Source organism: Ranitomeya imitator, chromosome 1 (genome assembly GCF_032444005.1).
Source record: "Ranitomeya imitator isolate aRanImi1 chromosome 1, aRanImi1.pri, whole genome shotgun sequence".
NCBI lineage: Eukaryota > Metazoa > Chordata > Amphibia > Anura > Dendrobatidae > Ranitomeya > Ranitomeya imitator.
The window spans coordinates 121,779,747-121,803,347 of record NC_091282.1 but is presented as its reverse complement, the minus strand read 5'-3'; the positions used below and the strand labels follow the sequence as shown (position 1 = coordinate 121,803,347).

General features: G+C 45.1%; 1 protein-coding gene across 1 annotated transcript; it reads left to right on the top strand.

Annotated features, from left to right (window-relative positions):
• Window positions 1–6: 6 nt before the first annotated feature.
• NSA2 (NSA2 ribosome biogenesis factor) lies at window positions 7–20,838 on the top strand. The gene is made up of 6 exons (XM_069750425.1): window positions 7–146; window positions 8,709–8,896; window positions 18,525–18,675; window positions 18,756–18,935; window positions 20,380–20,572; window positions 20,663–20,838. The coding sequence occupies exons 1-6, from the start codon at window positions 144–146 to the stop codon at window positions 20,728–20,730; spliced, it is 783 nt and encodes a 260-aa protein (XP_069606526.1). The 5' UTR covers window positions 7–143; the 3' UTR covers window positions 20,731–20,838.
• Window positions 20,839–23,601: the final 2,763 nt, after the last annotated feature.

The window sequence follows — 23,601 nt, the reverse complement described above, 5'->3', positions numbered from 1 at the left end:
TGGGCGGAGTCTTCCTTTTCCACCTCCATCTTGCTCGGTGGCGGTGTCCGGGCCTCCGGGGGCTGAAAGTTCCATCTCGTGTCTCCTCCTCTGGATAAAGGCCGCAAAGTAACAGACCAGAAGCGCCGGAGAGGACAGCCGCCATGGTGAGCACGGCGCCGTGTGTGTGAGCGATAGCTGCTGGGACTTGTGGTGCCACCACTGGCAGCGTTATCTTATCACATCTGTGACCCGGTGGCTCACAGCTCGTCCTCCTATTCTGACTCCTTATAACCTGTGTGAGGAGTCCGATTTCCTCGCGTTATTTATGTCTGTGGGTTTCTTGTTTTCCATTTTGTCACTGGGACAGAGATCCTAAAATATCAGCAATCTGCACCTCCGTCTGTGCTGGGTCCGTGCAGGGTCGGAGGCCCCGGAGGTGGTCGGTGCCGGGGTCTCTTCATCACCTGATGTCAGGAATGAGCGGACCCCATGCCTGGCTCCTGTGACGGGGCCGCAGTGCTGATCATGTCTGCTTCTCATAGATGGCAGTGTGGTGATCGGTCACAACCTGGACGACTTCCTTATATTAACCCCTTTACCCCCAAGGGTGGTTTGCACGTTATGGACCGGGCCAATTTTTACAATTCTGACCACTATCCCTTTATGAGGTTATAACTCTGGAACGCTTCAATGGATCCTGGTGATTCTGACATTGTTTTCTCGTGACATATTGTACTTCATGATAGTGGTAAAATTTCTTTGATAGTACCTGCGTTTATTTGTGAAAAAAAACGGAAATTTGGCGAAAATTTTGAAAATTTCGCAATTTTCCAACTTTGAATTTTTATGCAATTAAATCACAGAGATATGTCACACGAAATACTTAATAAGTAACATTTCCCACATGTCTCCTTTACATCAGCATAATTTTGGAACCAATTTTTTTTTTTGTTAGGGAGTTGTAAGGGTTAAAAGTTGACCAGCAATTTCTCATTTTTACAACACCATTTTTTTTTAGGGACCACGTCTCATTTGAAGTCATTTTGAGGGGTCTATATGATAGAAAATGCCCAAGTGTGACACCATTCTAAAAACTGCACCCCTCAAGGTGCTCAAAACCACATTCAAGAAGTTTATTAACCCTTCAGGTGTTTAATAGGAATTTTTGGAATGTTTAAATAAAAATGAACATTTAACTTTTTTACACAAAAAATTTACTTCAGCTCCAATTTGTTTTATTTTACCAAGGGTAACAGGAGAAATTGGACCCAAAAAGTTGTTGTCCAATTTGTCCTGAGTACGCTGATACCCCATATGTGGGGGTAAACCACTGTTTGGGCGCATGTGAGAGCTCGGAAGGGAAGGAGCGCTATTTGACTTTTCAATGCAAAATTGACAGGAATTGAGATGGGACGCCATGTTGCGTTTGGAGAGCCACTGATGTGCCTAAACATTGAAACCCCCCACAAGTGACACCTTTTTGGAAAGTAGACCCCCTAAGGAACTTATCTGGATGTGTGGTGAGCACTTTGACCCACCAAGGGCTTCTCAGAAGTTTATAATGCAGAGCCATAAAAACAAAACAATTTTTTTCCCACAAAAATTATTTTTTAGCCCCCAGTTTTGTATTTTCCCTAGGGTAACAGGAGAAATTGGACCCCAAAAGTTGTTGTCCAATTTGTCCTGAGTACGCTGATACCCCATATGTGGGGGGGAACCACCGTTTGGGCGCATGGGAGGGTTCGGAAGGGAAGGAGCGCCATTTGGAATGCAGACTTAGATGGAATGGTCTGCAGGCGTCACATTGCGTTTGCAGAGCCCCTAATGTACCTAAACAGTAGACACCCCCCACAAGTGACCCCATTTTGGAAACTAGACCCCTCAATGAACTTACCTAGATGTGTTGTGAGAACTTTGAACCCCCAAGTGTTTCACTACAGTTTATAACGCAGAGCCGTGAAAATAAAAAATCTTTTTGTTTTCCCACAAAAATTATTTTTTAGCCCCCAGTTTTGTATTTTCCCAAGGGTAACAGGAGAAATTGGTCCACAAAAGTTGTTGTCCAATTTGTCCTGAGTACGCTGATACCCCATATGTTGGGGTAAACCCCTGTTTGGGCACACGGGAGAGCTCGGAAGGGAAGGAGCACTGTTTTACTTTTTCAACGCAGAATTGGCTGGAATTGAGATCGGACGCCATGTCGTGTTTGGAGAGCCCCTGATGTGCCGAAACAGTGGAAACCCCCCAATTATAACTGAAACCCTAATCTAAACACACCCCTAACCCTAATTCCAACGGTAACCCTAACCACACCTCTAACCCTGACACACCCCTAACCCTAATCCCAACCCTATTCCCAACTGTAAATGTAATCTAAACCCTAACCCTAACTTTAGCCCCAACCCTAGCCCTAACCCTAGCCCTAACCCTAGCCCTAATCCTAGCCCTAACCATAGCCCTAAATCTAGCCCTAACCCTAGCCCTAACCCTAGCCCTAATGGGAAAATGGAAATAAATACATTTTTTTTTTATTTTTCCCTAACTAAGGGGGTGATGAAGGGGGGTTTGATTTACTTTTATAGCGAGTTTTTTAGCGGATTTTTATGATTGGCAGCCGTCACACACTGAAAGACCCTTTTTATTGCAAAAAATATTTTTTGCAATACCACATTTTGAGAGCTATAATTTTTCCATATTTTGGTCCACAGAGTCATGTGAGGTCTTGTTTTTTGCGGGACAAGTTGACGTTTTTATTGAAAACATTTTTGGGCACGTGACATTTTTTGATCGCTTTTTATTCCGATTTTTGTGAGGAAGAATGACCAAAAGCCAGCTATTCATGAATTTCTTTTGGGGGAGGCGTTTATACCGTTCCGCGTTTGGTAAAATTGATAAATCAGTTTTATTCTTCGGGTCAGTACGATTACAGCGATACCTCATTTATATCATTTTTTTATGGTTTGGCGCTTTTATACGATAAAAACTATTTTACAGAAAAAATAATTATTTTTGCATCGCTTTATTCTCAGGACTATAACTTTTTTATTTTTTTGCTGATGATGCTGTATGGCGGCTCTTTTTTTGCGGGACAATATGACGCTTTCAGCGGTACCATGGTTATTTATATCTGTCCTTTTGATCGCGTGTTATTCCACTTTTTGTTCGGCGGTATGATAATAAAGCGTTGTTTTTTGCCTCGTTTTTTTTTTCTTACGGTGTTTACTGAAGGGGTTAACTAGTGGGACAGTTTTATAGGTCGGGTCGTTACGGACGCGGCGATACTAAATATGTGTACTTTTATTGGTTTTTTTTTTTATTTAGATGAAGAAATGTATTTATGGGAATAATATTTTTTTTTTTTTCATTATTTTGGAATATTTTTTTAATTTTTTTTACACATTTGGAAAATTTTTTTTTTTACTTTGTCCCAGGGGGGGACATCACAGATCAGTGATCTGACAGTTTGCACAGCACTCTGTCAGATCACCGATCTGACATGCAGCACTGCAGGCTTCACAGTGCCTGCTCTGAGCAGGCTCTGTGAAGCCACCTCCCTCCCTGCAGGACCCGGATCCGCGGCCATCTTGGATCCGGGGCTGGAGGGAGCAGGGAGGGAGGTGAGACCCTCGCAGCAACGCGATCACATCGCGTTGCTCCGGGGGTCTCAGGGAAGCCCGCAGGGAGCCCCCTCCCTGCGCGGTGCTTCCCTGCACCGCCGGCACATCGCGATCATCTTTGATCGCGGTGTGCCAGGGGTTAATGTGCCGGGGGCGGTCCGTGACCGCTCCTGGCACATAGTGCCGGATGTCAGCTGCGATAAGCAGCTGACACCCGGCCGCGATCGGCCGCGCTCCCCCCGTGAGCGCGGCCGATCAGCTATGACGTACTATCCCGTCCAGGGTCAGATAAGCCCAGGGCACCTCGACGGGATAGTACGTCTAAGGTCACAGAGGGGTTAATTGATTCTCCGGTCCTGTGATATTGATGATCGTGTTGGAGCCTGACGCTGGGCACCTCCACCAATCGGCAGCGGACGGTTGTACATTGTGTGTAGAATTGGACAGCGAAGAGGGTGAAATATAAGTTGGACCTGACCAGTAAGGCTACGTTCACATTAGCATTTTGCGTCGGCGACGCAGCAGCGACGCATGCGTCATGTGCCCCTATATTTAACATGGGGGATGCATGGACATGCGTTGTGCTGCGTTGTGCGACGCATGCGTTTTTTTGCCGCAAGCGTCGGGCGCAGAAAACGCAACAAGTTGCATTTTTCTTGCGTCCAAATTTCGGCAAAAAACGACGCATGCGTCGCAAAACGCAGCGTTTTTGCGTGCGTTTTTATTTGCGTTGTGCGTTGCGTCGGTGACGCAGCGGCGCACAACGCAAATGTGAACGTAGCCTAACCGACCCTTCTGTAACTGACAAATGTCTACACAAAAGCGAACACCGATATTGTGCCTTACAGTGACATATAGTGGTAGATACCAGTCCTGCAGAACATGTAAGAGATCACAGTGCAGTTACGGATGGTGACTTACCGCTGACTTTCTGTCTAATGGAGTCGTTCACTTTTCCCATCTTTTCATTTGTCCCAGACCAACATGACAACTTCTTCCCGTCAGAACTCGTCTGCAGAGAATACGTCAGACACGTTTCACTTCTCCCATTTCCAGCACCGTCTCCATCTATTCCCAACCTGCACAAACCCCTCATCCTGCTGATATCCCAGTACTGAGCCGCTGCTGGTGAAAGTATCTCTTGCTGCCCATGATATTTGGCACAATAAGAGCGCTCCTTTTAGTGCCCTACATAATAATGTACGCCACTGTGCTTCTTTCATATGCCCTGTTTGTGCCCAGTGGATGGTAAAATTGCCCCTTAAAAAATATTTATGACCTTTGCAAACACCATAGAAAACGGGCCCATATTTTGCCCTTTTGCCACAATGCTGAGTGTCCCAAAAGTGTCCACTTAATAGTTCATAACGACTACGGAGTCCTCAAATGTACAGCTCCCTAAAACATAGTATGATGTGCCCACAGCTAAGCGAAAACAGTGTGATGGCCTCTTTGATACTACCCCCCCCCCCCCTCCCCCTTCAAAACACAGTAACCTCCACAGTGTGACGGTCCCCCATTGCTTATAATGCCCCCATGAGTTTTAATTAAAATAAAAAAAAAAAATGCATACTGGCCTATTCCAGGTTCCTGACGACTCCACCAGCAAGGCCCGGCGAGCCCCACCTGCTATCATCGTGCCTGGTGCTGTGTGATGGCATCAACATGCCGGAACGCTTGTATCCTACACGTGTGTCAGCACCTTGGCCATTCTATAGAGCACAGGCTTAGTCACCTGCAGTCTACAGATTGGAGAGACTGTCATCCGGCTCTACTGCAGGGCTTGTATTGGCGAGCTGGGTATGCCGATATAGTTGGCGTAGCTCCTTGTGGGTCCCCCGCAGGGCTCTTGGACACTGCCATTTTCTGCTCTCCCCTCTCCAGCTACACTACTGCTCAGTGATAATGTGTAGCAAAATATCAGAACGGGTTCTCCGGTTAAGAAGAAAAAAGGTATCGCCTATGGTCCGATCTGCAGAACAAAGTTCTTTTCTTTCTTTTAGAACAGTGGCAGTGCACATGCCCGACTGTACGCCACTTGCCAGCAAGTACCTTACACAGCCGCTCAGAGATGACTTGTTTCAGAATCACCCCTTTAATATCCTCTCTTGAATGGTAAACCAACAGGGAGGGCAACCAAAATAAATGCTCCCCCATAATATGAATATAGAAAACCAAAAAAAGATGGACACTTGAGCTAAAAATAACTTTATTAAAGAGACTAAAAAATGTATAAATATACAACAATGAGAACATAGAATAAAAGACACAATAGAAAAAGAGAGGCAACACTAGTGCCACGCACGGATGCTATGACCAAAGATGATACGAAAGTACAAATGTGTAAAATTCTATTCCAAACTATCTGGGGGAGCAAATCATAACTTAATCATACAGAGAATATATATATCTATATATATAATTGCCTAAGGGTATTTCCGTCTGTCTGTCTGTCCTGGAAATCCCGCGTCCCTGATTGGTCGAGGCCGCCAGGCCTCGACCAATCAGCGACAGGCACAGCGACGATGATGTCATAAAGGACGTAGACATCAGACGTCTGATTGGTCGAGGCCGCCAGCGACGGGCACAGCGACGATGATGTCATAATGGTTGCCATGGCGACGATGATGTCAAAGGTTGCCTCGAACAATCAGCGACGGGCACAGTCTGCCGCGAATTCTGGAATCATCATTGTCCATATAATACGGGGACATGCATATTCTAGAATACCCAATGCGTTACAATCTAATATAAATATATATATATATATATATATATATATATATATATATATACATACACACATACACACATACACACATACACACATACACACACACATACACACACACATACACACACATACACACATACACACATACACACATACACATATATATATATATATATATATATACATACATACATACATACATACATACATACATACATACATACATACATACATACATACATACACACACATACACACATACACACATATATATATATATATATATATATATATATATATATATATATATATATATATATATATATATATATATATATATATATATATATATATATATATATATATATAATGTGTGTAGTGTGGTAACAGTATATACATGCAAAAAATGGAAGGCTGTTATATAAAAAATAGCTATATAAGACGGTAACCACACCAGATGAGCTCCACAGTAATATCTGGATAGAGGAAGGTTCAAATAGAAAAATAAATATAATAAAATGCTTAATGCAATCCTAATGTCACAAAAATACCCAATGTAGCTCTTTAAGAGAGATGCATAGCCACAATTGTTAATAATAATAATAATAATAATTTTTATTTATATAGCGCTAACATATTCCGCAGCGCTTTACAAATTATAGAGGGGACTTGTACAGACAATAGACATTACAGCATAACAGAAATACAGTTCAAAACAGATACCAGGAGGAATGAGGGCCCTGCTCGCAAGCTTACAAACTATGAGGAAAAGGGGAGACACGAGAGGTGGATGGTAACAATTGCTTTAGATATTCGGACCGGCCATAGTGTAAGGCTCGGGTGTTCATGTAAAGCTGCATGAACCAGTTAAGTGCCTAAGTATGTAGCAGCACAGACACAGTGGGCTATTAACTGCATAAAGTGAATGAGATCATGATGCGAGGAACCTGATTGTTTTTTTTTTTTTTTTTTTATAAATAGGCCACACAGGGATCGTTAGGTTAATGCATTGAGGCGGTAGGCCAGTCTGAACAAATGAGTTTTTAGGGTACGCTTAAAACTGTGGGGATTGGGGATTAATCGTATTAACCTAGGTAGTGCATTCCAAAGAATCGGCGCAGCACGTGTAAAGTCTTGGAGACGGGAGTGGGAGGTTCTGATTATTGAGGATGCTAACCTGAGGTCATTAGCGGAGCGGAGGGCACGGGTAGGGTGGTAGACTGATACCAGGGAGGAGATGTAGGGTGGTGCTGAGCCATGGAGTGCTTTGTGGATGAGGGTAGTAGTTTTGTACTGGATTCTGGAGTGGATGGGTAGCCAGTGTAATGACTGGCACAAGGTAGAGGCATCGGTGTAACGGTTGGTGAGGAATATGATCCTGGCAGCAGCATTCAGGACAGATTGGAGCGGGGAAAGTTTGGTAAGAGGGAGGCCGATTAGTAGAGAGTTACAATAGTCCAGACGAGAATGAATAAGTGAAACAGTAAGAGTTTTTGCAGAGTCGAAAGTAAGAAAAGGGCTAATTCTAGAAATGTTTTTGAGATGCAGGTAAGAAGAGCGAGCCAGTGATCGGATGTGGGGGGTGAATGAAAGGTCAGAATCAAGGATGACCCCAAGGCAGCGGGCATGTTGCTTTGGAGTAATGGTGGAACCGCACACGGAGATGGAAATGTCAGGCAAAGGTAGGTTAGTAGAGGGAGAGAACACGAGGAGTTCAGTTTTTGACAGGTTTAGTTTCAGATAGAGGGAGGACATGATGTTAGAGACAGCGGTAAGACAATCACTGGTGTTTTGGGAAGTCCCACACGTGTAAATAGCTAGAGTCAGGGCTACACATGCATAATAGCATGAGACAAGAGAAATATGGGGAGGACAAATAAGAAGACGAACCAACCTGCTACCGTGCGTGGAAGGAGGGGCCCCGACGCGCGTTTCGCATCTGTTGCTTCCTCGGGGGGCACTAGTGTTGCCTCTCTTTTTCTATTGTGTCTTTTTTATTCTATGTTCTCATTGTTATATATTTATGCATTTTTTAGTCTCTTTAATAAAGTGTTGTTTTTAGCTAAAGTGTCCATCTTTTTTTGGTTTTCCTCTCTTGAATGGTCTACAGCCCTCCTCCGTATCGTCTGTGACTCCCAGCACAGAACACAGAACCTCCCCATTCTGACATCCAGAACTGGTTTTCAGTTGCAGAAGTGTCTTTCATATCTGTGCTGTGTGAATATGCTGACGTGAAATCTTGGTTGTATTAGTTGGGTCTTTTTTTGCATTTCATGTAGTATTTTGATAACTTGTCATGTTAATATTGCGGTGGTTGAGTGCTTATCGTCAGCATGTATAATTAATCCTCTGTTGGTTTGTTTTTGTGCACTCAGCCTCAGAACGACTACATCGAGTTACACCGTAAGCGGTACGGCTATCGCTTGGACTACCATGAGAAGAAGAGGAAGAAGGAGGGCCGGGAGGCTCATGAGCGGTCACAGAAAGCGAAGAAACTTATCGGTCTGAAGGCCAAACTGTACCACAAGCAGCGCCATGCCGAGAAGATCCAGATGAAGAAAACGTAAGTAGCTCTTATTTCACTGCGCCGAGACGCCAGGAAAAGAATTCATGAAGTTCTGTGGCTTTAGGTAATTCGTGGAACATGAGGCGGCAAGTCATCAAGTTTAATGCCCTTTGTGGCTAAAACATGGACTCTGTGTAGTTTTACTATTTTCTTGAATAGAATAAAACAAATGAACTTCTGGAGGAGCTGAGCTGCAGAATCCAGGAATGGCCACTACACAAAGTGGAGCTGTGCTGGCTGCCACTGCTGAGGCTGGAAACAGCTGATCACTGGAGCTGATCACTGGAGCTGATCACTGGAGCTGATCACTGGAGCTGATCACTGGAGCTGATCACTGGAGCTGATCACTGGAGCTGATCACTGGAGCTGATCACTGGAGCTGATCACTGGTGCTGATCACTGGTGCTGATCACTGGTGCTGATCACTGGTGCTGATCACTGGTGCTGATCACTGGTGCTGATCACTGGTGCTGATCACTGGTGCTGATCACTGGTGCTGATCACTGGTGCTGATCACTGGTGCTGATCACTGGTGCTGATCACTGGTGCTGATCACTGGTGCTGATCACTGGTGCTGATCACTGGTGCTGATCACTGGTGCTGATCACTGGTGCTGATCACTGGTGCTGATCACTGGTGCTGATCACTGGTGCTGATCACTGGTGCTGATCACTGGTGCTGATCACTGGTGCTGATCACTGGTGCTGATCACTGGTGCTGATCACTGGTGCTGATCACTGGTGCTGATCACTGGTGCTGATCACTGGTGCTGATCACTGGTGCTGATCACTGGTGCTGATCACTGGTGCTGATCACTGGTGCTGATCACTGGTGCTGATCACTGGTGCTGATCACTGGTGCTGATCACTGGTGCTGATCACTGGTGCTGATCACTGGTGCTGATCACTGGTGCTGATCACTGGTGCTGATCACTGGTGCTGATCACTGGTGCTGATCACTGGTGCTGATCACTGGTGCTGATCACTGGTGCTGATCACTGGTGCTGATCACTGGTGCTGATCACTGGTGCTGATCACTGGTGCTGATCACTGGTGCTGATCACTGGTGCTGATCACTGGTGCTGATCACTGGTGCTGATCACTGGTGCTGATCACTGGTGCTGATCACTGGTGCTGATCACTGGTGCTGATCACTGGTGCTGATCACTGGTGCTGATCACTGGTGCTGATCACTGGTGCTGATCACTGGTGCTGATCACTGGTGCTGATCACTGGTGCTGATCACTGGTGCTGATCACTGGTGCTGATCACTGGTGCTGATCACTGGTGCTGATCACTGGTGCTGATCACTGGTGCTGATCACTGGTGCTGATCACTGGTGCTGATCACTGGTGCTGATCACTGGTGCTGATCACTGGTGCTGATCACTGGTGCTGATCACTGGTGCTGATCACTGGTGCTGATCACTGGTGCTGATCACTGGTGCTGATCACTGGTGCTGATCACTGGTGCTGATCACTGGTGCTGATCACTGGTGCTGATCACTGGTGCTGATCACTGGTGCTGATCACTGGTGCTGATCACTGGTGCTGATCACTGGTGCTGATCACTGGTGCTGATCACTGGTGCTGATCACTGGTGCTGATCACTGGTGCTGATCACTGGTGCTGATCACTGGTGCTGATCACTGGTGCTGATCACTGGTGCTGATCACTGGTGCTGATCACTGGTGCTGATCACTGGTGCTGATCACTGGTGCTGATCACTGGTGCTGATCACTGGTGCTGATCACTGGTGCTGATCACTGGTGCTGATCACTGGTGCTGATCACTGGTGCTGATCACTGGTGCTGATCACTGGTGCTGATCACTGGTGCTGATCACTGGTGCTGATCACTGGTGCTGATCACTGGTGCTGATCACTGGTGCTGATCACTGGTGCTGATCACTGGTGCTGATCACTGGTGCTGATCACTGGTGCTGATCACTGGTGCTGATCACTGGTGCTGATCACTGGTGCTGATCACTGGTGCTGATCACTGGTGCTGATCACTGGTGCTGATCACTGGTGCTGATCACTGGTGCTGATCACTGGTGCTGATCACTGGTGCTGATCACTGGTGCTGATCACTGGTGCTGATCACTGGTGCTGATCACTGGTGCTGATCACTGGTGCTGATCACTGGTGCTGATCACTGGTGCTGATCACTGGTGCTGATCACTGGTGCTGATCACTGGTGCTGATCACTGGTGCTGATCACTGGTGCTGATCACTGGTGCTGATCACTGGTGCTGATCACTGGTGCTGATCACTGGTGCTAAACATATCATTCATTCTCTGAGCTGAAATATCCTGCATGTCTATTGCTCCAGTCCCTGACAGCAAGCAGCTTGGATGGTAAACATATCATTCATTCTCTGAGCTGAAATATCCTGCATGTCTATTGCTCCAGTCCCTGACAGCAAGCAGCTTGGATGGTAAACATATCATTCATTCTCTGAGCTGAAATATCCTGCATGTCTATTGCTCCAGTCCCTGACAGCAAGCAGCTTGGATGGTATCTGAGTCATTCTATCTTCGGCATTGAATCCTGCATGTATCTATATATGTTAGTCATCCTATTATGCCTTTGTTTGTGTTTATAGATATTTAACTCACTTTTGCATGTCCTTACTCAGAGAGATCACATAACTGTTTCAAAGTGGTTTATGATCCATGTAGACCTGGACATTTGTTTATCTGATCACTACATTTATTGTGTCCTGTTGTCTCAACTGAGTTAGATTGATTGCTAACGAGCTTTACCCCAAAAAAAAAAAAAAAAAAAAAAAAGAGATCTAAGGGCTAGCCTTCTATAAATGTAGATGTAGCTTGGGGATGCATTCGTGCAGGGGTGCATTCGTGCACTGTTATTCGTGTATTTTTTATTCAAAGTACTTTTTTTTCTAAGTATTTGGCAGTTATAACATGGCAGTTAGACAGGGCTGCAGACAGGTAAGACAATCTAAATCTAAACCATATTCACTTGAAACAGCACAAATATTCACCATATTTATTTGTATAATCTATATTCTGGCTGCTGCATTCACTCACATTCACCGCCCTCGCATTAACTTTCTACACTCCATCCATATCGGCCCCTCTGTCCTTGCCTCTCCTATGTATAGCACTCATGCTCTATTCACATTGCTTAACAGCGCAGATCCATTCAGTCCCACCATCCAACACAAGAGACGCTCTCACAAATCACTTAACCATCTGCTCACTCTTTCGATCCTCCTTCTCCTAGTCGCTGGAGACATATCTCCAAACCCCGGCCCCCCATGTTATAGCCAGTCAAACCTCCCAATTGCTACACCCAGAAACCCCTCTAACCTTATTAATATTCCCTGCATGCCTGCTGTCTCTTTCAATTGTGCCCTTTGGAATTCTCGCTCTGTGTGTAATAAACTCTCCTTCATTCATGACTTCTTCCTTTCGAATTCTCTTAATCTCCTGGCTCTTACTGAAACCTGGATCCAGCAGTCAGACACCACTGCTGCTGCTGCTCTTTCATATGGTGGACTACACTTTTCTCATACCCCAAGATCAGACAACAGAGCAGGTGGAGGCGTTGGCCTGCTCCTTTCACCCAAATGTACTTTCCAAGTTATCCCCCAAGTACCCTCACTTGTCTTCCCTTCCTTTGAGGTCCATGTGGTCAGACTCTACGTCCCCTTCTCCATGCGAGTGGCGGTGGTGTATCGTCCTCCCGGCCCCTCTCATCAGTTCCTGGATCACTTTGCCACCTGGCTTCCACACTTTCTCTCCTGTAACACCCCCACCCTTATCATGGGTGATTTCAACATCCCCATTGCCTCTCCCCTCTCCCCATCTGCTTCTCACCTTTTATCTCTATCCTCCTCTTTTGGCCTCTCGCAGCATACTAACTCTCCAACACATGAAGATGGAAACTCCCTTGACTTGGTCTTCTCCCGACTTTGCTCAGTGGATGATTTCACAAACTCCCCTCTCCCGCTCTCTGACCACAACCTTCTTTCATTCTCTATCAAGAACTGCTATCCCGCTCAGGTCACCCACACTTATAGAAACATACAGGCCATTAACACCCAGAAACTTATGAAGAACTTGCAGTCCTCATTGGCCCCTATCTCCTCCATCTCATGTCCTGATTCTGCATTGAAGCATTACAATGAAACCCTGCAAAGTGCTCTGGATGAAGCTGCTCCTCCTATACATAAAACAACTCGGCACAGATGGCAACAACCGTGGCACACGCTGCAAACACGTTTCCTGCAGCGGTGCTCCAGGTGCGCAGAACGTCTGTGGAGAAAATCTAATCTACCCGAAGATTTCATCCATTATAAGTTCATGCTAAAGACATACAATTCTGCCCTTCACCTCTCCAAACAAACCTACTTCAACACCCTCATCACCTCCCTGTCCAATAACCCTAAACGTCTCTTTGACACGTTCCAGTCCCTACTCAACCCAAGAGAGCAGGCCCCAACCACGGATCTCCGTGCTGACGATCTGGCCAATTACTTCAAACAAAAAATTGACCACATTCGACAGGAAATCATCTCCCAATCTCTTCATACCATGCACTGTCCTCCCTCCCCCACTGCATCTAGTTCACTCTCTGACTTTGAAGCAGTTACAGAAGAAGAAGTAAGCAGGCTCCTTGCATCTTCTCGCCCGACCACTTGCACCAGTGACCCCATTCCATCACATCTCCTCCAGTCCCTTTCCCCGGCTGTCACCTCTCACCTAACAAAAATATTCAACCTTTCCCTCACTTCCGGTATTTTTCCCTCCTCATTTAAGCATGCCATCATACATCCATTACTTAAAAAACCATCCCTCGATCAAAACTGTGCCGCTAATTATAGACCTGTTTCTAATCTTCCCTTCATCTCTAAACTCCTCGAACGCCTGGTCCACTCCCGTCTTACCCGCTATCTCTCAGATAACTCTCTTCTCGACCCTCTTCAATCTGGCTTCCGCTCTTTACACTCTACTGAAACTGCCCTCACTAAAGTCTCTAATGACCTACTAACAGCTAAATCTAATGGTCACTACTCCATGCTAATTCTCTTGGATCTCTCTGCAGCATTCGACACTGTGGATCATCAGCTCCTCCTCACTATGCTCCGCTCCATCGGCCTCAAGGACACCGTTCTCTCCTGGTTCTCCTCCTATCTCTCTGACCGATCCTTCACTGTATGTTTTGCTGGTTCCTCCTCCTCTCACCTTCCCCTTACTGTTGGGGTTCCTCAAGGATCAGTCCTAGGCCCCCTACTCTTCTCGTTGTATACTGCCCCTATTGGACAAACAATCAGTAGATTTGGTTTCCAGTACCATCTCTATGCTGACGACACCCAATTATACACTTCTGCTCCTGATATCACACCGACCTTTTTAGAAAACACCAGTGATTGTCTTACCGCTGTCTCTAACATCATGTCCTCCCTGTATCTGAAACTAAACCTGTCAAAAACTGAACTCCTCGTGTTCTCTCCCTCTCCTAACCTACCTTTGCCTGACATTGCCATCTCCGTGTGCGGTTCCACCATTACTCCAAAGCAACATGCCCGTTGCCTTGGGGTCATACTTGATTCTGACCTTTCATTCACCCCCCACATCCGATCACTGGCTCGCTCTTCTTACCTGCATCTCAAAAACATTTCTAGAATTCGCCCTTTTCTTACTTTCGACTCTGCAAAAACTCTTACTGTTTCACTTATTCATTCTCGTCTGGACTATTGTAACTCTCTACTAATCGGCCTCCCTCTTGCAAAACTCTCCCCGCTCCAATCTGTCCTGAATGCTGCAGCCAGGATCATATTCCTCACCAACCGTTACACCGATGCCTCTACCCTGTGCCAGTCATTACACTGGCTACCCATCCACTCCAGAATCCAGTACAAAACTACTACCCTCATCCACAAAGCACTCCATGGCTCAGCACCACCCTACATCTCCTCCCTGGTATCAGTCTACCACCCTACCCGTGCCCTCCGCTCCGCTAATGACCTCAGGTTAGCATCCTCAATAATCAGAACCTCCCACTCCCGTCTCCAAGACTTTACCCGTGCTGCGCCGATTCTTTGGAATGCACTACCTAGGTTAATACGATTAATCCCCAATCCCCACAGTTTTAAGCGTGCCCTAAAAACTCATTTGTTCAGACTGGCCTACCGCCTCAATGCATTAACCTAACGATCCCTGTGTGGCCTATTTATAATAAAATTAAAAAAAAAAAAAAAAAAAAGGTTCCTCGCATCATGTTCTCATACACTTTATGCAGTATTAGCCCTCTGTGTCTGTACTGCTACATACTTAGGCAGTTAACTGGTTCATGCAGCTTTACATGAACACCCGAGCCTTACACTATAGCTGGTCCGAATAACTAAAGCAATTGTTACCATCCACCTCTCGTGTCTCCCCTTTTCCCCATAGTTTGTAAGCTTGCGAGCAGGGCCCTCACTCCTCCTGGTATCTGTTTTGAACTGTATTTCTGTTATGCTGTAATGTCTATTGTCTGTACAAGTCCCCTCTATAATTTGTAAAGCGCTGCGGAATATGTTGGCGCTATATAAATAAAAATTATAATTATTATTATGATCACTGGTGCTGATCACTGGTGCTGATCAGGCCCCCACACATCTCACAGAGACGCCTATTTCTCGATCGCTCCATTGGGGGACAGATGAACCATGGGTGTATGCTGCTGACTCTATGCACAACAAAAGTTAGCTCCTCCTCAGCAGTGTACGCCCCACTTACTCCGTCCACTACCCACTCACCCACCAGAGCTGGTGGGTGGGGTGTACACTGCAGAGGAGAAGCTAACTTTTTTTGTGCATAGTGTCAGCCTCCTAGTGGCAGCAGCATACACCCATGGTTTCCTGTGTCCCCCAATGAGGCGATAGAGAAACAGATTTTACGGTACGCAACCACCAAAAATCCTGTTTTTATGGATGGATCTTAAGCCTGGAAAACCCCTTTAACATTAGTAGAAATTGCTGCAGGTTCATTTTTATTTTATTTTTTTAATGAAAAAAATGCTGCTGAGAAAAGGAGAAGCTAACTGCAGAGATGGGCCTGTTATAAAATCTGTATGAAGTGAGCATCACCCTGGTAGACATATACCCCCGGAATTGTTTTATTTAAAAAGTTTTGTCCATCTTTGGCTACAGTTTAGATTTTTTTTTTTCTTTTTCTTAGATGCCTGTAATTTGGGCTAAAAAAAATATTTTTTGCAATTGAGTTTTATTAAAAATCTTGCACTTCAAAAGCAGTTAACTGAGTCAGGCAGTCAGTTTGCTATGATGGTCTGATGGGGTGTAACTTTCTTATCAGCCTTTAGCTCCTCAGCTAATTTACGACCGCAGAGCACATCATAGTTGAATGTGAAGGAAAACCAAGAGCCCGGAAAAGTCAGACAGTGAAATATTAATGAAACCCAATTAATCAAATGTATTTTTCTCTCAAAATACATGTATTTCAGTTGAATATAAAGTCTCCCGAATTGGACAACCCCTTTTTAATGCAGTACTGTGGTAATAACTAAGCCATTCTCACTGATCCACTTGATAATGGACCTGTGATGAGATCCACACCAAATGTCTTGATTGAATGGAGCATTGGTGGAGCACATGCGCTGCTGCTGTATTCAATATCTTCAGCTGATGGAGAGATCCCATCCGTAGTTTAACTATGTTTGCCCCATAGACCAGGGCTGTGGAGTCGGTGTCATGGAAATTGCAGAGTCGGAGGTTTGGCTTACCGACTCCACATCCCTGCCATAGACTTATATTGGCGTGTCAGTGCGCGTTCTACATTGCCCCTCCATTCAAACTGATAACATGGGACTGTTTTGGGGATGATGGCACCATCCATAGTCACCAATTCCCAGAACACCCTTTTAGGTTTATGGTTGTGTGAAGGGATGAATGAATTTGAAGCTCCAAAAATAAATATTGTGAAGTTTAAGGGGTTGTCCAGGCTTGATACAAGTCTGCTGAATGCTGACTGCATGTGGGGAGCACGTAGTCAGGATTCCCTGATATTGCTGGTGCTGGCGAGCAGACATGACGGCATGTATCTGATGTGGTCATGTGCTGGCGAGACCTGCTCAGCCTCTCTGAATTGAAGAGCATTGAGAGGCCGAATACGTCCAGTCATCACAAGACTGCAGTTACGCGAATAGCGCACACGTGGTCACATGATCGCACGCTCGCATCGGCAATATCAGGGGATCCTGACTGCATGCAAACCACACCCTGTGATGATTCCAAGACTTTGTGTCAAGCCTGGACAATGCCTCTATCAGTGCAGACCTGATCTATTTAGGATGAAAATAATCCACAACTTTACAGAGGTTGGACAAAATAATGGAAACACCTGGAAACGTCAATAAAAGTTAGCTTAAACTTTAAAATCGACCATAAATGCTCAATGTTGAGGTCTGGGGATTGTGGAGGCCAGATGAGATGCTCAACTTCATTATAATGTTCCTCGTGCCATGCTTTAATGATTCTAGCTGTATGAATTGGTGCATTATCATCCTGAAAGATGGCGTTCCCCTGTGGGAACAGTGCTTGAACCATTGGATGCACTTGGTCGCCCAAAATGCCTAAATAATCTCTGCTGTTAATTCTTCCATGAAGGGATATCATTGGCCCGGCGGAACTCCACGAAATAGCACCCCAGATCATCACAGAACCTCCAGCATGTTTTACGGTTGGGAGAACAAACGTACACTCAAATAGGGTAAACAATGAATAGTGTGAGAATATCACGTGTTTCCACTGCTTGAGGGACCAATTCTGGAGGTTTCTACGCCACTCTATACGCTTGGAAACATTTGTCATTGAGAGCAGCGGTTTTCTAATTGCAGCTCTTCCGTGGAATCCAGATTTGTGCCGCTCCCGACGAACAGTTTTCGTGGAAACTGGGTTCTGTAGGTGTTCATTGAGCTCAGCAGTGATTTTCGGAGCCGTGGTCTTGCGATCCTCTCCCACAATTCGCTTTAGAGTCCAACGGTCTCTCGGTCAACTTTGACTTTCGGCCGGACCTGTGCTTTGCTGCGGACGTTTTTCCTTCTCTTTCAAACGCAGTCATTACTTTGGAGACAGCACCTCTTGACTTGCCAAGCATTCGGGCACTTTCTGTTACACTAGCGCCTGCCATACGAGCACCGACAGTTTGGCCTCTTAGAAAATCCCAGAGGTCTGCCATTGGTATCAGGTTCTCATCAATGTTCTTACAATTATGCAAAACAGTTAATTTACATACACAGCACATAACACAAATAATCAACTACAAAACATTACCATATGTCACGGTTTGCATGTTTATCACATGTTTGAAGACTATGATGCCAAAACGTTAGCTGTTTCCATTATTTTGTCCAACCCCTGTAGGTAAACTTCATATTATATAGATTTACCATGCATTGCTATAGTTTTACTTTAAATGTTCGAGCTGGCTGATTTTTGTATGTACCCGATATTACAATTAGGCCCTTGTTGCTATCTGATGTTCTGGAGGGTTACATACTATGTACAGGGTTTATTATCTAGAAAGCCATTTCTGAATATAGTACGTCAATGAAGGCCATTACCCCACAGTTTCACATGTCTTTTTGTATCTTCCAGTATTAAAATGCATGAAAAGAGGAACACCAAACAGAAGAATGATGAGAAGACCCCAGAAGGAGCCGTTCCAGCGTATCTGCTGGACAGAGAAGGGCAAAACCGAGCCAAAGTTCTCTCCAATATGATCAAGCAGAAGCGAAAAGAGAAGGCAGTAAGTGATATGTTTCATTGATTGGTCAGCCTTCATATCCGTCTATTAGTTTCTTACACATTACTTGTGCGTCTTTTTAGGGTAAATGGGAGGTTCCTCTCCCCAAAGTCCGTGCACAAGGAGAGACCGAAGTGCTAAAAGTTATACGCACAGGAAAAAGGAAGAAGAAGGCTTGGAAGAGGATGGTCACCAAAGTTTGCTTTGTCGGAGATGGATTCACACGAAAACCTCCTAAATATGAAAGATTTATCAGACCCATGGTGAGTCTGTGATAAGTTACTGTTTTCATATCATAATCGGGATAGAAGGTTGCTGTGTACTGCATCATGAATATGGCCTCAGATGATAGTCCATAAAGGGCTGGTCCAAAACTAATATTGATTTTTCATCTTAAATTCCTCTAGTTTTATTGTAATAATTGGATTCCTTTTCTAATATGCCTAAATTAAAAAGTCCCTACTTTTCCTTTAACCCCCTACCGACCTCCGCCGTACTATTACAGCGGAGGTCGGATCCTCCGCTTCGATGTGGGCTCCGGCGCTGAGCCCATCTCAGTCGGGACATGTCAGCTGTTTTGTACAGCTGATATGTGCCCACAACAGCAGCGGGTGAAATCGCGATTCACCCGCCGCTATTAACTAGTTAAATGCCGCTGTCAAATGCTGACAGTGGCATTTAACCGGCGCTTCCAGCCATCGGGCCGGAAATGAGCTTATCGCCGACCCCTGTCACATGATCGGGGGTCAGCGATGCATCTGCATAGTAACCATAGAGGTCCTTGAGACCTCTATGGTTGCAATGCAGGAATTCATCTACATAGGAGCGATCTGATGATTGCTCCCATGTAGCTGAGCCAATCGAGTTGTGCCAGCTTCTAGCCTCCCATGGAGGCTAATGAAGCGTGGCAAAAGTGAAAAAAAAAAGTTTAAATCACCCCCCTTTCGCCCCAAACAAAACAAAAAAAAATCAAACCTACACATATTTGGTATCGACGCTTTCAGAATCGCCCGATCTACCAATAAAAAAAAAAAAAAGATTAACCTGATGGCTAAACAGCGTAGTGAGAAAAAAAATTTGAAACGCCAGAACTACGTTTTTTTGGTCGCCGCAATATTGCATTAAAATGCAGTAACGGGCAATCAAAAGAACATATCTGCATCAAAATGGTATCATTAAAAACGTCAGCTCGGCACGCAAAAAATAAGCCCTCACCTGACCCCAGATCACGAAAAATGGAGACGATGCGGGGATTGGAAAATTGCGCTTTTTTTTTTTTTTTTTTTTTTTTTTTTTTTTTTTAAGCAAAGCTCGGAATTTTTTTTTATTTTACCACTTAGATAAAACGTAACCTAGACATGTTTGTTGTCTGTGAACTCGTACCGACCCGGAGAATCATAATCGCAGGTCAGTTTTAGCATTTATTGAACCTAGCAAAAAAGCCAAACAAAAAACAAGTGTGGATTGCACTTTTTTTTGCAATTTCACCGCACTTGGAATCTTTTTTCGTTTTCTAGTACGTGACATGCGAAACCCAATGTCGACACTCAAAAGTGCAACTTGTCCTGCAAAAAAACAAGCTCTCTCTCTCTCTCCAGAAAGACTGGCCTGAATAAAATATGAATATGCAGACGGAGTCTTCTATATACTGTAGTGTTACTATTGTAACTTGATAACCCAGAATTTTATGTGTCATATTTTTTCCAGGGCCTGCGTTTTAAAAAGGCTCATGTGACTCATCCTGAACTCAAAGCCACATTCTGCTTACCTATCCTGGGTGTAAAGAAGAACCCATCATCGCCACTCTACACAACTTTAGGCGTCATCACAAAGGGAACAGTCATCGAGGTGAACGTCAGCGAGCTTGGTCTCGTCACACAAGGAGGCAAAGTTATATGGGGTAAGGCTTCAATTTTAAAACTGCAGATGATCGTCATTTATACTATGATACTGCCAATATATCATTGTTCATTTTATTTTTTCCTTTTAGGAAAATATGCACAAGTTACGAATAATCCTGAAAATGATGGCTGCATTAACGCAGTTTTGCTCGTATAATGTTCAATGTGGCTGAACATGGACTGGATTGTGCTATAAGTAACGCCCCATATTGGGAGATCACCTTCTGCTACGTAATAAATGAGTTTTGTGTTTAATAAGCTCGAATTATTGGTCTTCTTCAGTGTTCGATTAAGTATCTAACTAAAAACTGTCAGATACAATTATTACAGTTGGGAGGAGAACTGCTTTCCCTGGCAATAATAGCTGAATCCCTTCCATGCTTATCACCGGGTTGTCCTCATATCACACATATGAAGCCATGTTCAGGTTTGTTGGAAAGAAGTGCTGCTCCCCTCCCCTCTACATTAGCTAGCTGTTGGCCGGCATAAATGCAATGATCGGGCCTAATATCTGCAGGCATTTTAATTTGAAAATGTTTTGCTTGATCTAAAAAAGTAATGTAATAATGGCAGGACCCCTCTAAACACAGAAGCATAGTCTGGTGACACATCCCCTGAACAGAGTAAATAAAGGTGAGCAAATGTGCAGTAAGGTGAGACTGTTCATCCTATGGACACAGACCGTGGCAGACTGGGGTGCCAAGGGCCCACCAGTAACATTGACTTTGGGGGTCTCACTTTTAACCTGCATACAAATATTACACTACTCTTGGTTACAAATTTACCTATATTGCTATATAATAAACCGGGTAGTTTGAATGAATTATTTATTATGTGTGGTTGAGGGCCCACCGGGGATTGCTCTGTTACCCTATGGGGTAGTCCGAACCTGGACACATCTCCAGTTCCCGCATAAACAGACATACATTATTAAGCTTGTTTTGTGCTGGTTCTCACTGCATTGTGTACTGGGGATGATTTTCCACTGCTGATCGATCTCGCATTTACTAGCATTTTATGTGCAGAACTTTCTCTGATGACTATAATATACTATATATATGTCAGCCCGGGCATGGTACAGTTTTCAATGCATTATTGGATCATAGCTAAGCTGTCTGGGATGTCCATCTCATACTCTTTGGTTTCCAATAGACCTTCTGCAGTATATTCATGTGTGGTAGATTAAATGTATAGATGAGTTGCTGAAACTTTTGCAATAAATCTGCATATTTGAATATATCTATAAAGAGATCCGCGGTCAGTCTTGCCCAAGCATTGTAGTCTATTTACTGTGAAATATGGCTGTCTGAACCCATCCTTAAGCAACTTTTCCTATCGCCACGACAGCACCCACAACGAGAGAGGGGATCCGCCCACCTTCCGGACAGGAACCTACAGGTTAAAAAGGGGCGGTCCCCCTCGCCCTCCAGTTTGGGTTCCTGCCCGGACGGCGGGAGCCTGCAGGTTTTCGTCTTACCCGGGTCTGCCAAGCCTCTGTGCGGTGTCCGGGGAGAACGGCAGAGTCGGGGGCCCGGAAGCAGCGTCGGGGGAAGTCCTGTGTTCAGCTTCCATCCTCGTCTGGCAAGGATCAGTGGCGTTCCTGGGGGAAGGCATGCCGCCCTGGGTCGTCCACGCGCGTGCGATGCTGCTGGAGCAGGTCGGCGCCTATGACCCGGAAGTAAACTTTCAACTTCGGGAGGAGGAGCGCGGGACTTTTAAAAGAAGGCAGCGCTTGGTGAGTGTGTGCGGCAGCATGTCTTCTACAGGAGACGCCGAACACCGACAGATAGGAGAGGAGCAGCAGCAGATCTCGTAGCGGTGATGTGGTACGCGGGCAGCAGGACTCTGGCAACCCGACGTCACGTCGCACCTCGCCCCCTCAGAAAACGGTACTCTATACTTTTCAGCAGTGGTGAGTGTTATATCCGAGCCGCTGGCTGATACAATTGTTTTCTGTACTATGCTTTGTTATAGGGGAAGAAGGTCTCTAAATCTAAGCATAAACAGTGTGCTTTATGCACGGAGCCACTACCTGACAGCTATTTAAAGAACTTGTGTCAGACGTGTATATGCCGTACGTTAGAAGAAGAGGCCCCTCTCCGGGTATCGGATTTGAGGGAAGTAATTGGGGAAGAAATAAAATCGTCCCTTAACCCTGCTGTTCTGTTCGGTCTGGGGAGACCTATTTTGAACTTTGGTATTTTTTGGGGTGTTCAAGATGCGGTTCTGAAACTTGTGGTTGATTGACTTAAATGAGGATGGGTCGGTCGGCCACGGGTTTCAGAGCCGCATCTTGAATATTTTAAAGAATATTGAAGTTCAAAGTCGGTCATTTTTGACCAACAGAACAGCAGGGTTAAATCTAGACGGCATGAAAAGATCAGTATGGAGATGGTGTCTGATTCTAGCCCTTCGTTACAAGAGGGCGAATGTTCGGAAAGTTCTTCACCATCCTCCTCAGATGAGGAGGGAAGGCCTTGCTTTTCCGTTGACAATATGGAAACTTTAATTAAGGCAGTCCGGGCGACTATAGGGGTTGCAGAAAGTAAAGAAGCGAAAACAACCCAGGAGATTATGTTCGCGGGGCTAAGCCAGAGAAGTCGTAAAGCTTTCCCGGTGGTAGACTCAATTAAAGATCTGGTCAAACGGGAGTGGGACAAGCTGGATAAAATGTTCTTACCTTCGGCCGCAAAAAGAAGGTACCCCTTTGAGGATGATGCCTTATCTCAGTGGATGAAAATTCCGAAAGTAGATGCGGCAGTAGCCTCTACTTCAAAAACAGCCTCGCTACCACTAGAGGATGTAGGACTCCTTAAGGAACCCTCAGACAGGAAGGCTGACATGCTCCTTAAGAGCTGTGGGAGTCATCATCTGGAGCCTTTAAGCCCGCAATCGCAGGCACCTGTACTGCTAGATCAATTATGGTCTGGGTGACTCAGCTAGAGGAACAGCTTAAAGCAAAAGTACCCAGGGATAAATTATTGAATTCCCTGTCTCAAATCAGAGAAGGAGCGGCTTATCTAGCTGA

Excerpts from the sequence above, each read along its gene's own strand:
- NSA2 (XM_069750425.1), top strand. Across the intron at positions 8,897-18,524 it reads AAGATCCAGATGAAGAAAAC|TATTAAAATGCATGAAAAGA; the intron begins GTAAGTAGCTCT and ends TGTATCTTCCAG. Across the intron at positions 20,573-20,662 it reads AGGAGGCAAAGTTATATGGG|GAAAATATGCACAAGTTACG; the intron begins GTAAGGCTTCAA and ends TTTTCCTTTTAG.